The following is a 14,796-nucleotide window of genomic DNA, read 5'->3' on the forward strand; positions in this document are numbered from 1 at the left end:
CAGTGTAGACCATTCTGTGAAAAACAGTGGTGTTCTAATTGCAACTGTTTCAGTCAGCAAGGATTATGAAGTTTCAATTTTTATTTTTAGTTAGCTTTTTATTGATATTTTTCCTATCAAAGCTTGTTTAATTTAGATATAATTTTCAATTATGAAACATACCAATTAATAATTAAAATCTCTTTAATGGGTAAGAGCAATTAAATAAATCTCTAATGGTTATATTTCCTTTATATACACTGTATCAACTGAGTGGAGAATGTTTCTTGATAAGAATTCTGTTTTCAAGACAAGATTTGCCCCTTTGCAGAAGCAAAATTCTTATCAAAGATTAAATGTGCATTTTTGAAAATAGTCTACTATGAACTTAGGAATATGCAGCAAAATGAGAAATCCTGTTTTAAAGTATTATCTGGTTTTGTAGAAGACAAATGTTTCAGGAATACAAATTTTTAATTCCTGGTTACGATCACTTGTATTAGCCTTTACAGATTTAAGTAATAAAAAGGTTTGTAACATGCCAGAGGGGTGATCCGATAGCTAATGAGATGAAGAAAAGGTCAGATTTCTGCTTATTTAATTCCCTGTTTTATCTCTGTGCTGAAATATTTATGTTGACAATGGATCCTTGCAAAATTAGACCAGAACGTGATGTTTTTATGCTCTTAAATATGAAATGTTATTAGTGAATGGTTGACTTGTTGGCCTGGCGTATTATTAGCACTGGGCACTACCATAGAAAAGCAAGCTAAGCCTGAGAGTGCCCTGTTCCGGAAGAGGTAAAGGAGCAGCATGCAGTGCCCTTTTCACCTCATAGCTGCTGTTCACACAGCAGAAGTTCAGTCTTTTTTCTTTGTTTGAAGGGAAAAAAAAAAAAAATCCTTACCCTTTGGTGCCTAATGCAATTACTGCAATCATAGAGTGCCTAGTTCTTTCTGCTCTGGAACAATTCGTTTTAAGGGTCTGTTACTAATATGTGTTCCTTTAATCTGTCATAGCAATTAGTGGAGGCAGAGAAGGGGGAGGAATGTCATCTAACCGTGCCCTCTGCAAGTGCAGCCTTCTTACTAGGCTGTGTTTTCTAGAGCTTTGGCTAGACTGATTCTAAATGCCTCAAATAATAGACTCTTCAGCTGTTTTTGAAGAACTGTTCCATAGTCACTTTAAAAACACTTGTTGTTAGCTTATTTTCCTGATATTCAGCCCATAATTTTCCTCTTATTTTGATTCCATTTTTGCCAGTTAAACGTCCCTTTGCAAATCTAAGCAATACGCTCCCTTCTTCATATTTGTGCACTTCAAGTATTTGTACAATTTTATATTTCTGCTACTTTCTTTAACCAAAATGATAGTAAGAATGAAGTGCTAAAAGTAGACATTAAAAATTTCAAAACAAAGTACAATATTTGAAAACGTTCTACTAAAGATAATTTTCAAATAGGATCAATGAATTATTGGAGGAGGAGGGCTCATATAGCAGCCACTTATTTGATTCTCTAGAGATGTTCTGAATGGGAAAGAAAACAGTTCTCATAAGAACAAGAAAAGCAATAATAATTTAAATGCAGAGATAAACACAGCTTTCCTGTTAGATAAACTAGCTATGGTAGAAGAGTGAATAGTGTTTCAATGTCAAACCCTAATTCTGTGGTAGGCTATGTTAGATCTATCATGGTTTCAGACTGTTCAAATAGATCTTTTCAAATAGCAGATTTGTACTGCACTGAATTATATATGTTACATTTTTGCAGTGGGGGACTGATGTAAAAGTTCAGTCTGAACAACAGATCATCTGTCCAGCATACTTATCTTTCGGAAAGGCCAAGGCAGACTATCTCTTGTTTGAAAAAAGAAACAAAAACTTTGTTGTTAGAATGAGATAGTGACCCTGAGATAAAGACCTTTTGAAAATTGTTTATAGCCCAGTAGATTGTCTGGGAGACCCAGCTTGTGTCATCTTTTCCATAATGCTATATATGTTCTGAATATATTTTATCTCAAACATTTAGATAAATGTGTAACATCTGCATTTTGTGTAGAAGAATAGCATTTCCAGAACCAACAGTATGAAGACAGATGCATCTTCATACATAATAGAATGGAAGTAACTATCTTCAGAGAAGAGTAGTTAGAGAGAAAGGAATGGCAAGAGTACTTATTAGGAAATATTAAAAAATGCAGATATAATAAGAGGATCTTCATGGTGGTGATACTGCATTGCTGACAGGAGGGTGTAGGTTTGATTTCTGGGACTGATATTTGCTGTTTGGACAGAATACACACCTAGGATAGAAAACAAGGAGCAAGCTGCTTCTTGCTTTTGATAGGTAGATTTTTCTTGGTGCATTAAACCAAAAACCACTGATGATTCACTGATGATTGTAAGATACTGAAGTGGTATTGTTCAGGTAGGTGATTAATAGACAACGAATTGTCCCATTAAGGAGTTCACTTCTCTTTGCTTTTTGACAGGCAGAAGAAATACTGAGAAGAGAGCTAGAGAAAAAGGAGACACCAGGACTATACTGTTTGCTTGGTGATGTTCTCAAAGACCCCCAGTACTATGACAAGGCCTGGGAGCTCTCGAGGCACCGTAGTGCCCGGGCGCAGCGCTCCAAAGGCCTCCTCCACCTCCGCAACCGGCAGTTCGGGCAGTGCGTGGAGTGCTTTGAGCATTCGGTGCAGATCAACCCTATGCAGGTGGGGAAACAATGCAACAACAAAAGCAATTCTGTGCACAAATGTCAAAATAGCAGTTTAATACTGTTCTTAGTAAATTTTTCATCTGATAAGTATGAGAGACTGGGGATCCTGTCTAAAAACAGTAGCACAATGAAGTGAAGACATCCTTTTGCATTCAGGTCCTTGTATGCAACTAACACTTCATACAGCTCTTCTATTTCCATGAGATGAAGCCATTGAAAATTAATAATAATCATCAAATAAATCATGAGCAAGTATCAGACAAAATGCTTGTAATATAAGTTCTACAGAAATATAGGAAATGAGGAAAGTCATTCTGAATGACCACTATAAGTCCTCAGTTTCTGATACTAAAGCACAAACATTTGCAAAAGACCGCAGGAGAAGGTGGGCATGCCATAGTTTCATAGTCTTTCTTACCAGCAGGTGATCTTTATGTTAATCTTTATGTAAGCTGTTATTTCACATAACGTAATTTCCTAGCTACAAAATAGAATTTCTTCTGCATCTGAGAGTATGCTAAGTTGAACTGCAGTTTAGAAGCCACCTAAAATTAAACTTCCACTTGCATTTTTATCACCTCATCATCCTTTGGCTGTCCTTGGGATTCCTGCAAGGAAACACTGTGTCATTACTGCAAAGAATGATGCAAGGGACAGCATTAGGAATTAGGTTAACAGAAAGCCAAAGAGCATTAATTATCATTCTGCAGATGTGAAATTATTAGACTGCACATTCAGTGAAGATTATATCAATTCTTAAAGGTTCTTGGCAATTTTGTTTAAAAAATTTTTTTTTAATCGATGTATATTAATCCATTCAGGACTGAATGGAAGAGGAAAAGTGTTTGCCAGTTGAGAAAGACAGCTCCAGCTTACTACTTGGAGTAGTCACAGGTTTTCCTTTGGATGTTACTGAATCCATGTAATTATCAATTTTTCCTCTTGCCTTACTTAGTGTATAGATTGCAGCTGGAATTTCCTGCAGACACTGCACCTCTGAGATGCTTTCTATAGTTGTTTGACAAATGCACATAGTGGTATGCCAAGACCTAAGTCTGCCTTTCGCCTGTTTGCTTCCCATGCTTTATTTCAGTTGAAGCTGTAGCTGGCCCTTCTCCATACCTAAATGTTTTCAGTATAAGAGAGCTATGGAAAGCGCAATTGTGATCATAAACCTTCATGGATAACACAGTGGTAGATATTTATGACTTTTCCCTTCCCTTATATAGTTACCTTCTATAGTCTATATCAGCAACTATGAGTAGATGTTACTACTTTTGCTAGTAGAAAAAGAGGTTTATAGAAAGTAGAGCTGTGTTCTAAGCAACAGAAGCTACAGGAAGAGAAAAGACGAAGAGGTTTCATGGGAAGAGAATAGCAACAGAGAACTACAGAGATACTTTTAGACATTTGCTGTGTGAGTACAGCAAATTTATCCAAGGGCAATGTCAGGTAAGAAAAGCAGTGAAAGACAGTACCTCATCTGAATTTAAATGATTAAAAAAAATCTTTATTGAAGAATCATTTTAGTAGAGAAGGAAACACAGAAATTCTTCTGGGGCTATTTTCCTACCTCTGAGTGACCAGTGCCAATGAATAAGGAATTTCAAAGTATTCTAATGATCCTGGGGAAAAGACCTGGGGTCTGAATTAAATTCTTTGTTGAATAATCTTCAGCTAGATTTTGAAAAAATTCAAGAAATTATTTTGAAGCTGTTGGAAATGTATTTAGAGAGTGTAAGAAAAGGAGAAGCCTTGCAAAGAACTGATTTGGACACCTTTAAAACAACAACAAAAAAAACCTTGAGGTTCCCCCCGGCCCCTCAAACAAACTTGTACTTAATACACAAGGCATGCATTAATGTGTTGGACCATACCAGGATTTAAGAGAAATTTCAAGATCATACTAAATCTCCAGCTCATTTTAAAATATCTGTTATGATAACGTCCAATTAGTACCTCCAATTACTATGGGATAGTGAATGAATATGTACTCAACATCAAAATATTAAAATATTATTATATATTATAGTTTATATAATATATATTATTTGTAGCAATATAAAACAGAAATATCCATATACATAATAACATGTCTACTATTTAAATGATTTAATTTACATCAAATCTTAGCTGAAGGATTCTGTTTCTACATCAGATATTAGTTTAGGGAATGAATTTGCTTAATGTAACAAACTTCTCTGAATATATTGTTCCATTTTTAAATAGCACTCTAAAGCAGTTTCCTTTTAAACTTTCTGTTGTTTTTGATCATTTACTCTTCTGGGGAGGAGATTTTAACAGAATTAGCCTTTTACCTTGTCTTTTACTCTGTTGGCTTTAGGCAGTAAAAACTCACATCTCTGTATTCCACAGAAATCATTATCAAGTGTTCTGGTCTGTGCTGCTCTGGAGCTACTGAGAAGCACTGTTATGCTTGTGGTGACAGCAGCTTTTATTACAATGATGCATCAAAACTGAAGCCTCAGTCAAGAGATTTCTCTTGATGATGCTGACAGATTTTGACAGATCCTTTGCAAACTGTTCGTCTGCAGACAGATGCTTCATTTTCTCAGCCGCTCTTACATTGCATCCCAATAAGGTCCGTCCTGTGAAAGGTCTTGAGAATTTAAAACAGCTTTGTGGTTGTTTTATGTCTATGCATTGTGCCCTTCGTACCTGTTGCTAAGTCAGTGAGAAGGCAAGATATTGTTTCTTGCCCTCCAAAGAATGCTGCATAAGCTGGTTTGAGTTCCATGTAACCTGTTGTACTTCTGCTTTTGGAAAATTTTGGAGGCCTCCAGCCTTTCGAATCATATATCCCGAAGCTGTTCAGTATTTCAGTAATATATTTCTTCCAGTGAATCAGAGTCCTGTTCCTATTCAAATGAACTCCGGATAACTTGTAAGTATATACACCTTAGAATGTAAGCAAAAAGGAACAAAAACAGTTTCCCTTGTCTTCCAGTTCCCTTACTGCCTCAGGAAATGCCAAAATATCTACATTATTTCTCAGGTAAGACTCTTATTGAAATCAGGAGGACTTCTGGCTATAAAGGGCAGCAGAAGTTGGCCTGCAGAGCTCAAAACTGAAAAATACACTGCTGAGATTTTTTTTTTTTTTTTTTTTTTTNGTGTGTGTGTGTGTGCGTCCTATCCAAAGGAAGCTTAAAATGAAAGGCAATCCAAGAAAAATAGTCCAGTCCATTTAGGAAAATGAGCGTTTCCTCCTCTTGTTGCTCAGGAAGCTCTATTTAAGATTCAGAAGAATTGTTTCAAACAAACAGATTGAGCAAATGGATACTGTGAATTTGACACATCACTGTCTTCTAAAGTCTGTCTGTGTTCTGTCACTACAGGAATTAATTATTTCCTATTCCAAGATGTCTTGTGGAGAGAGGCAGGTGATTTTAGATTTGAGAGCTTTAATACAAGGAAGAGATTAATTAATGAAGTGTTCCCATAATTGAGAATGATTTGTCAGGTAAACAAGGACTTCCTATTACAAAGAAATTAAGTCTTTCTTTTTAGCTATTATCAGAAACCTTTTTGGAGGAAGAGTTTTCTAGACTTGAAACGAATGATTCCCAAAAATATCTAATGGGTGGGATCATTCTGTGTCAATCCTCCTTTAAATTTGTATGCTCTTTGGCCAACTTCAGTCAAATTTGGTGGAGGTCTTAGAGGTAGGTCTATACAGTATGAGCCGAACACCAGATTAGACTTTGGAGAATCCACAAAGGATCTCAAATCTTACAATTCAAATATACCTGAAACCTGCCTTCATTAGCACTACTGCTCACAAATTTACTTGTTTCAGTAAGTGCCTAAGGGATGACAGCTGGATTTCTCCTGCATTTTCACTGAGAGCATCTTGCGAGAATGGACTGGGACAATCCCGGTGGGTTGGGGAAAGAGAAGGGAGGGGAGATCAAACAGCTTATGCAGTCATTTCTCCAACTGTTAAAGTCCACATAGCAAAGCTTACAGCTTGTTAGATAACAGATTTGTTAGTTCTTGCCCTGAGCAGTGTATGGTTCTCTATATCCAGTCAGGTCACCTTTGAATTTTCCAGAAATTGAATGTTCATGGCAACTTTTCTGTGCCCACACCTTTACCTACCATGTCACTGTCTGCAAGAAAAGAAAAATCCTTTTTTGGGCCAGACTAATTGGCTCCTAACTTCTCAGGCTAATTTTCTTGGGTGTGAGGCAGATCAGTCCTCTCTCTCAGATTTGGGAAAACACTTTAGTAGTTAGCTTGCCATCATCTACATCTGGAATTTAAAGCTTTGGACAATGCAGCGAGAGCCATATTCTCAAGAATTCTCCTTCTCATTCATCCTGTAATGATAAAAGTAACTTAAGAGTTGAGTTAGAATCTCTAATTGGAGAAGATGATAAAAATCTCTATACTTGGTTTAAAACTATAAACATTCTGTCAATGTGTTCAAAGGAAGCTGACTTATCAGGTAGACAACTTATGCCAGAAATGAGTAATTAAATATACTCAGATAGGATTTCACTCAAGTAGAGCTCTTAGAATTTAATTGTAATTACTCTCTGTGAAGACTAATTTTGCTCTTCATGGTATGGATTGTTTCATTTTAAATCGGCTTCTAAACTAACACCATTGTGAGTATTTTACTTAAGAGTTTACTAGATTCTGGAAAAAATGTATGTATATTTACAATATATGAATAGTAGGAGCTTCTTAAAATGCAGAAAAGATTCTTAATATGTACGCTTTTTTTTTTTTTTCTTTTCAAGTATTCAGCTATACTTTTAAAGAAATTATTTTGGAAGCGTATTCCCACGGATACAAGAGAATTGTTTAGACTTCCTGAAGAATTTTGTAATCATTTAGACTAATTTAAAACTTGTCTGGAAATTCCTGATGGCAAGTGTTAACAAAGGATTTGAGCCTAAATTATCATCTTTTGCTGCTCACTGTTTTCAGTCTTAAAAAGGAGAAAATTTTGCAGTTCATTTTCATCTGTTTTTCCAATCAGTAGCCAACATTTTTTCTTTTTTTCCCAAAAAGGAACTTTAACCTAGTTCTACGAGTGGTAACAAAATTCTTTTTTGAACTTCTGACAAAGTTTTCCTTACACTACCTTGCAGTCAGTCACTCTCCTTGGAGCAGTTATTACATCAGCCAGTAGAATCAGCAGATTTCATGCCGTGCCTCATAAAAAGGGCATTCTTACCATTCTTTCCACGCAAAATAGCTCTAAATCCATCCTTAAACTGTATTCTAAATAAATAATAAAAAGTCACTGCCCTTCTTATATCCTGGAAGAAATTCATGTACCCTTTCTAGACATCTAAAGGACAGTAAAATACCATTTCAGTGCTATGATAGATTAAAGGCAATTTGATTAATTTCCTTGTGGGTCTTGAAAATGTGCCTTAGTAGCCACTTCCTCTGTTATCCAGCCTGGCTATTACTGTTGCCTGTGGTCTTGAGCTGCAATTGAAAATGAAGTAACAGAGGCCCTTGAAGGATTTACAGGTCAAAATAATTTGTTGGGTGGATATTTTCAAAGGTGCTTGCCAGTTAAATGTTTGACTTGCATTGAAAGATTATGCTTTTTCAGTGATTGAATTCTCTATAGCAAAAGTCACTAGTGCAGGTCATGGACTAACCAACTTTTATATTAGCAAGATGCAAAATTAAGCAGCTAAATTCTGAGTCAGGTTCAGCTTCCACATGCTTTTTGAATGTAGATGTATACAAATGAATTTCAATCTTGAAGTGACAAACGTGAACTGTACTCATTATATAAGAACAGCTATAAGATAAGGTTGCATCTGGGCCAATGTCATGCCTGATAACGGTCAAATGTTTTTGAGAGTGTAGGAGCAAGACAAACTTAATCCAGCAGCCTCAAAGATCTGTGATTCAAAGACTTCCTCATCCGGGGGTGACAGCTTTGTGTTTAGTAGCCATGGATACTTTTTTTTGAGTTTGCATAGTCATCCTCTGAGCCTGTATAAGTATGTAGCATCTGTAGCTTTGACTGTCAAAATAACCGCAGGAGTTATTTCACAGCTTGTGAACTACTGGCTTCATTTGAAGGTCCTTACTTTTCTGTGTTGGAAGAAATGGTAAAAACTGGCAATGTACTCCTGCTCTTTGTTTCCTATCTTGTGATTATTTGCCCATGCAAGGACTTCCTCTCTTATCCTGTGGCAATGTAGCTTCTTTAAAAGCTTTTGGTGAGGMAGCTTTGTCAAATACCTTTTCGAATCCAATTAGACTCAAGCCCCTTCTGCTTCTTTCAGAGAAGTGTAGCAGCCTTGGTGAATTTGACTCTTCCCCAATAAAGTATATCGTATATCCAATAATGCTCTTAAACCGAATATCAACTAATTTGCCTGACAGGAATATCATCCCTATTGATTTGTAGCTCCCCATATACTTCCTGCATTCAGCTATTTTATATGCAGATTCCTTAAAGTTTGCAGTGACTCATTACGGTTCATTTTGTTATTTGTTCTATAGTCTTTTCTACAGTAACCTAAGAAAGCCCTTCACTACATGACGTACTGGGATAGGGGAGGCCCTTGAGTTGTGAGCCTCCGCAAGCTCTTCCCCAGTGAACACACAAAATCTTTGCTGCGCTGGTGTTCAGTGTTCCTTTTTTACTCTGATTATTTCTTGGTCCTACGGACTCCTTGCAGTGTTCTGCTTTGGCCATGTTTGGAGAAGGACATTGTGCCTTTAACAAGTGCGTGTCAAGGGTTTTGTTGTTGTTATCTGGTTTTTCTTTTTTTACTCAATCACCATGTTTTTGCAGTTAACCTGTCAGATTTGTTCTTTTCCAGTTTTCTCATTTGTCTACCACATCAACTTTTTAAGTATGTAGTCTTATTCCTAATAGTCTCCTTTATTTTGCTTTTTAACTGTTTTAACTGTTTAGAACCTTTTTGAATGACAATATGCCATTGTTCCAAGACTTGAAATATCTCCTGTTTAAATAGGTTTCACATCTTCTGCAGAACACTTACTCTTTTAGCTGTCCCTTTTAGTTTTTAACACAATTCCCCTTTAAGTAGTTCTTAAAATTAACGTCATCTTTACTAAATGTTTGGCTTTGTTGTTGGAGGACTATTGAATCTAGCTATGTTACAACAAAGGATCTCTTGTATTGTAATACTTTGAACTTGATTCTTAAGTAATGGTCAGGAGCAAGGTAAGTACTGTCTTCTGACCATCTTCTTCATGTCTAAAATATTTAGTCTTGGAATTGCATCCAATATGACATTTACTAAACTATATGGAGTAATTAAAATCTCCGTGTATTTGTTTTTGCTGTTGTCATAGCCTTCTGATCTCCCTCAGTATGTTACATTCACCATCTTAGCCAAGTATTCAGTGATGCAATCTTTGCACTGTTTTTTTATTTAAGCTTGAAATTTTAATCCATAGCAGTTCTGTTGTTTGTTTATACAGTTTTTTTTATACAATTGACTCTGAAGTTTTCTTTAACATATGGCAACACTCTTCCATCAGCGTGACCTAATCCGTTTCCTATATACTTTGCACCTCGATATTATAACATCTCAGAAACAGTCCAGTTTCTGAAAATTACTCTTCTTTCATCACATAGCTCCATGTCTTAATTCCCACTCCAGAGACTTTTCATCTCACTCTCCTTGTCTGCTAAAAAATTCCTTTTGGACACCTTTCGCAATCTTATCCATCATGTCTAATTCCCAAATTTCTTCCCTTCAGTCCAAATCTTCATGCTTAGTTAGAGCTGAACACAATATTTTGCTTAAAACTATCAAGAAAAGAAAATTCTCTACTCTTTGCAGTCATTTTATGATTTTAACTAGGTATCCACTCATAAAGCTTTTCCCCACAGAAATAAAGAATTATTTACATTCTACTTGTATTGTGTAACTTTTCCTTGAGAGAGGAATCAACAAATTTAAGCACTGATAAGCCGGTTTCTGAGATATGTAGCCACTCACTTTACCTCAAAAAAATGAAAATGGTAGGAGTTTCAGTCAATCAGATGCTGGAAACACAAGCCCAGATGTAAGACTGTGCTGTAATTGCATGTATTTGAAAAATAAGAAATGCAGTGATTCTTTCTGTCTTACTGTTTGCCGAAGCCCAGTTTTGACTGTGTAGCCTGAGCCGCGCTCTCATCTGAGCAGTGTTGTTGGAGCTAGCCTTAAATTTCATACCTGAGTCCTCCCATCTCTTCCCTCACCTTTCCAACCTAGAAGGCAGCGAAGGGGAGTTACTAGCATCTGTGTGGAAATGGGGAACTGTTAGAGAGTGGAGGGATAAAAGAGATTCCAAAAAATGAGACTTGACTTAATGTTTATTTCCCATTAATTTTGCCCTCTGAGATTTGGGAAATAAATTGTTTTCTCATGCATACTTTCTTCTTTGAGTGATGAGTTTAAGGATCATGAAGGTGGCAGACTAACAATGGTGAAAAGCAGATTTTCTTGTTTGCCCAGGCCAGATGTAATTGGCAGTTTCATCTTTGCCTATAAATACACCTGTATGTGCTGAGGATTGGCCATCTTACACACACACAAATGAGAAAGGATACCTTTATTTCCAGGCTTGTTCAGTTTTTTTGCCTCGATAACATGAGACTGATCACTGTCAGATCTGTTACCCTGGTGGGCAATGTAATACATTTATATGCTAGGATCTAAGCTAAGGCTGTCATTCAGTTCCTCCTAAATGGCCCCCCTAGTAATCCATTACGTATCTGTAATACTATCTAACTTTTTAAATGTTTAGCATAACTTTTCAGGATATAAAACTCAGCTGTTTAATTGGTTAGGCTGTAGGATTTATGGTTACAGTGATCCTTTTTAAAAGCATGATTTTAATGTCACCCAGAATAGATTTTTATGTCAGAAATTCATGATTAAAATGATATGAATAACTTCTTAATCTCAGAGAAGGGGCAATTCTGGCAACCGATAATACTTTCAGGGTCAGCTATTGTTTATTTGATAATTTATTACTTCAGAAGAGAGAGTAAACTAAACTACTTTTCCTGTTGGATATACTTTGTAAGCATGGGATAATTCTCACAGTCAAGGTTTTCTGTAGAAGAAAATGAAGAATTAATTCTTTTATTATCTTGGTGTAAAATCATAAACAGTATTGTTCAGAGATGAAAAAGCAATCGAGAGAAGATGCCTTCCCTTCCCTTCCCTGTGCTCTTCCCCACCACTGATACAAACCCCCTAACTACTTAATAAGTGCCAATTCGTATACAACCTTGAGTGCTGGAAGCATAAGACATTCCCTTCCCAGGCGTCCAAGCTGCAGTCTGCCCCCCMCAACATCTAGGAAGCAACCGTGTATTTAAAAAAAATAAAATAGTTTCAACTCAATAAAATATGTTGGAAGAGAAAAATCAATTGGCTACTGTAAAAATCAGTAACAAGATGTCTGCTCCAACTAGATTAAGTTGGTGCTGAGAGACTGAGGAAAAAAAGACTCATCTGGCGAAAACTGCATAAAGTATCTGAGATGCCTGCTATAGAGTTCATAGTTACTCTGTAGAGGTAAACTGTTCCTTGCATATGAGCCACTAGCTTGATCATCAACCCTGTAAAAGCCCTGATTTGCAAGTGGTTCTTAAGATAATATATTTATGTTTAAATAGCCCTTAGAGTTTCCTAGGAAGAGCCTGAGTTATCAAAATTGTTTGCTTCAAAGCTAGTATCCATAACGCAAGAGGATATAAAAATCAGACATCTTGAAAAGTAGTAAGTTGTTGCTCCGTGTAAGTTAGAGCTAATGTAACCTGATTTTCCATCTTCCTCTTCGCTACCTTCTTCCCACCCCCAAAAAATATCCCAAGAAACCAACTTATTTTTCTTACCTAGGCATTTAGAATGGAGAAAGGGTTGAACTTTTTGCAGTAGGTAGCAGTATTTGGAATGATTTTGTAGCAGATTGTAAAATGTTCTGTTTGATAACGACCCTATACATTTAAACAGCAAATTTCTTCAGAATATATTCTATCAGTGTATTTAGGATTTAATACTTGTCTGAATTATAGAGTTTTTCTAAAAGGTGATACTGCTTAACTTGCAGCTCTGAGAATTAGCAGTCTGACAAATCAGGAACATGATATCAAAGAGCTATGAAAATATGTATTTAATTTGCTATAACTTATGCTCATATATGATATTTGTGAGGACAGATGAGAGGTATTTGGTCAGAGCAACTGAAGGTTGGCAGTGAAAGGTTTATTGAACTGGTAAAATTCTGTGTTTTAAGTAAGGCATTATTTGAGTACATTTCTGTTTCTAAACATTGCATTATAAGCTAAAGATCAATATTCTAACAAGCTGAAAGAGCTGTAATTTTGAATTGCTCATTTTCAGTCATCTGAAATGTTTGTTATAAGTGTTTTGCCTGAAGTATGTTTTCTAGCATATACCATTTGACCTAATAGCAATACTATAGAGTGAATGTGGATTTTTTGCAAGTTAAAGCAAAGTATGCAAACCTCTTAGTATCAGTCACTTTTCTAAATGAAGATGCACTGTTAAAAAGCACTTCACATATGATGAAGTGGTTCCCACATCATCATTTTTGTTTATCTGTTTTTATTAAATACTTTGACTGAAGGTTTTCATATATTCTGTGTTCAAGATGTTATAAATAACAATGCAGTACTATTATTGTAGCTGAAAATCAGGTAGAATCAGCAAGAGTAGTGTGGGTTTGAGCATTCAGGCAAAATGATTTATTTTGTGCTGAAGTATATATGTATGTATGAAATCATTCTTTTTTCTCTCCAGCTAGGTGTATGGTTTTCCTTGGGCTGCGCGTACATTGCTTTAGAAGGCTACGAAGGTGCTGCCAAAGCATTTCAGCGCTGTGTGACATTGGAACCAGATGTATGTACATTTCAGCAAGAGATTGAGATGGCTTATCTAAAAGCAACAAGGATGTTTTCATTATAAACAAACAAAGCAATACTAAAAAAACTTGTTTAAACCTTAGCCCTTTGAATAAATTAAACTTTTGCATAAAGGATATATTTTCCTCATGAGGCATCATAAAAATACTTGCCCAATACTTAACTTTGTCCAAGTATGCATGTGTGAATGTTAAAATAGGTTTGAGCATACAAGTTCTTTATGCTTGCATACATTGCTACAGCAGAGAGAAAAGGGAGTGAGCAGTCCATCAGTAGAGCTAAAGAGACAGACAAAACACTAAGCTAAAATGCTTAGTCTTTTAAGTAAGTAATCAAATTCTCCTGAAAGAGAGTCAAGTAAGTTGTGTATGCAGGTAAATTTGTGACTAATATAATCCATGAGCACAGGCAAAGTGGAGCTTGTTACCCAGTTTTTCAGGATGTACAAGGGAAGTGTGTGTACAACATTGCAGTTTGAGCGAGTATGACTGCAGAGATTGCAGAAATGACAACCGGATTACCTCTTGGGAATGTACTGGCTATACTTTCCTGTCAAAAGGCCTGACTGCCATTATGTTGCTGACTTACAGTCGATGTCACCTACTTGACAGAAACTGCTTTTCATTCTTTTTTCTTGGGGAAATAATAAGAGAGCAAACAAGGTGACAAAGTATTCTGTTTTCTTTATTACTAAAATGAAAGAACTTATTTGAAAGAAAAACAGAGAAGCCAGTACTTAACTGGAAGTTTTGCCTTGTTTTACACATTGGCATGATCTGTTTCAACACAGTAAATTAGTCCCAAGTGGATACTGAAATTGTGTTCACTTACCTGTCTGGGGCTCATACTTGCCTGCATTTATACAAACAAGCCAACTGACTTCTCAGCAAGTTAAGTAGCATTTATTATGAGAGTATAGGGTGCTGAGCTGGCTCTTAGCTATGGAGGTGAAACCTGTCCCTGTGCAACAATCTGCAACAATGTCCTGACTCTTTTCATGACTTAAGCCTCAAAAAGGTTTCCCAACATGATTTAAATGCTCCATAAGCCTGAGAGTAGTCTTCAGCACAAGAGAGTATTTCACTGAAATACCCAGGTTCTGTTCTTTAAATTTATACTAGTCACCACATTGCTGACTGCAGTGGTATGGCTTCAAATTTACAGAAG

General features: G+C 36.2%; 1 protein-coding gene across 1 annotated transcript in view; it reads left to right on the forward strand.

The window, feature by feature from the left end:
* Positions 1-14,796, forward strand: part of TTC27 (tetratricopeptide repeat domain 27) — a 144,926-nt gene that overhangs the window by 110,013 nt on the left and 20,117 nt on the right. The window contains exons 13-15 of the mRNA XM_026081204.1: positions 2,473-2,700; positions 5,674-5,721; positions 13,508-13,606. Of these exons, the coding sequence (XP_025936989.1) occupies positions 2,473-2,700; positions 5,674-5,721; positions 13,508-13,606 (375 nt within the window). The remainder of the gene's footprint in view (positions 1-2,472; positions 2,701-5,673; positions 5,722-13,507; positions 13,607-14,796) is intronic.

This window comes from Apteryx rowi, unplaced genomic scaffold (assembly GCF_003343035.1).
Source record: "Apteryx rowi isolate R43461 unplaced genomic scaffold, aptRow1 scaffold_54, whole genome shotgun sequence".
NCBI classification, from domain to species: domain Eukaryota; kingdom Metazoa; phylum Chordata; class Aves; order Apterygiformes; family Apterygidae; genus Apteryx; species Apteryx rowi.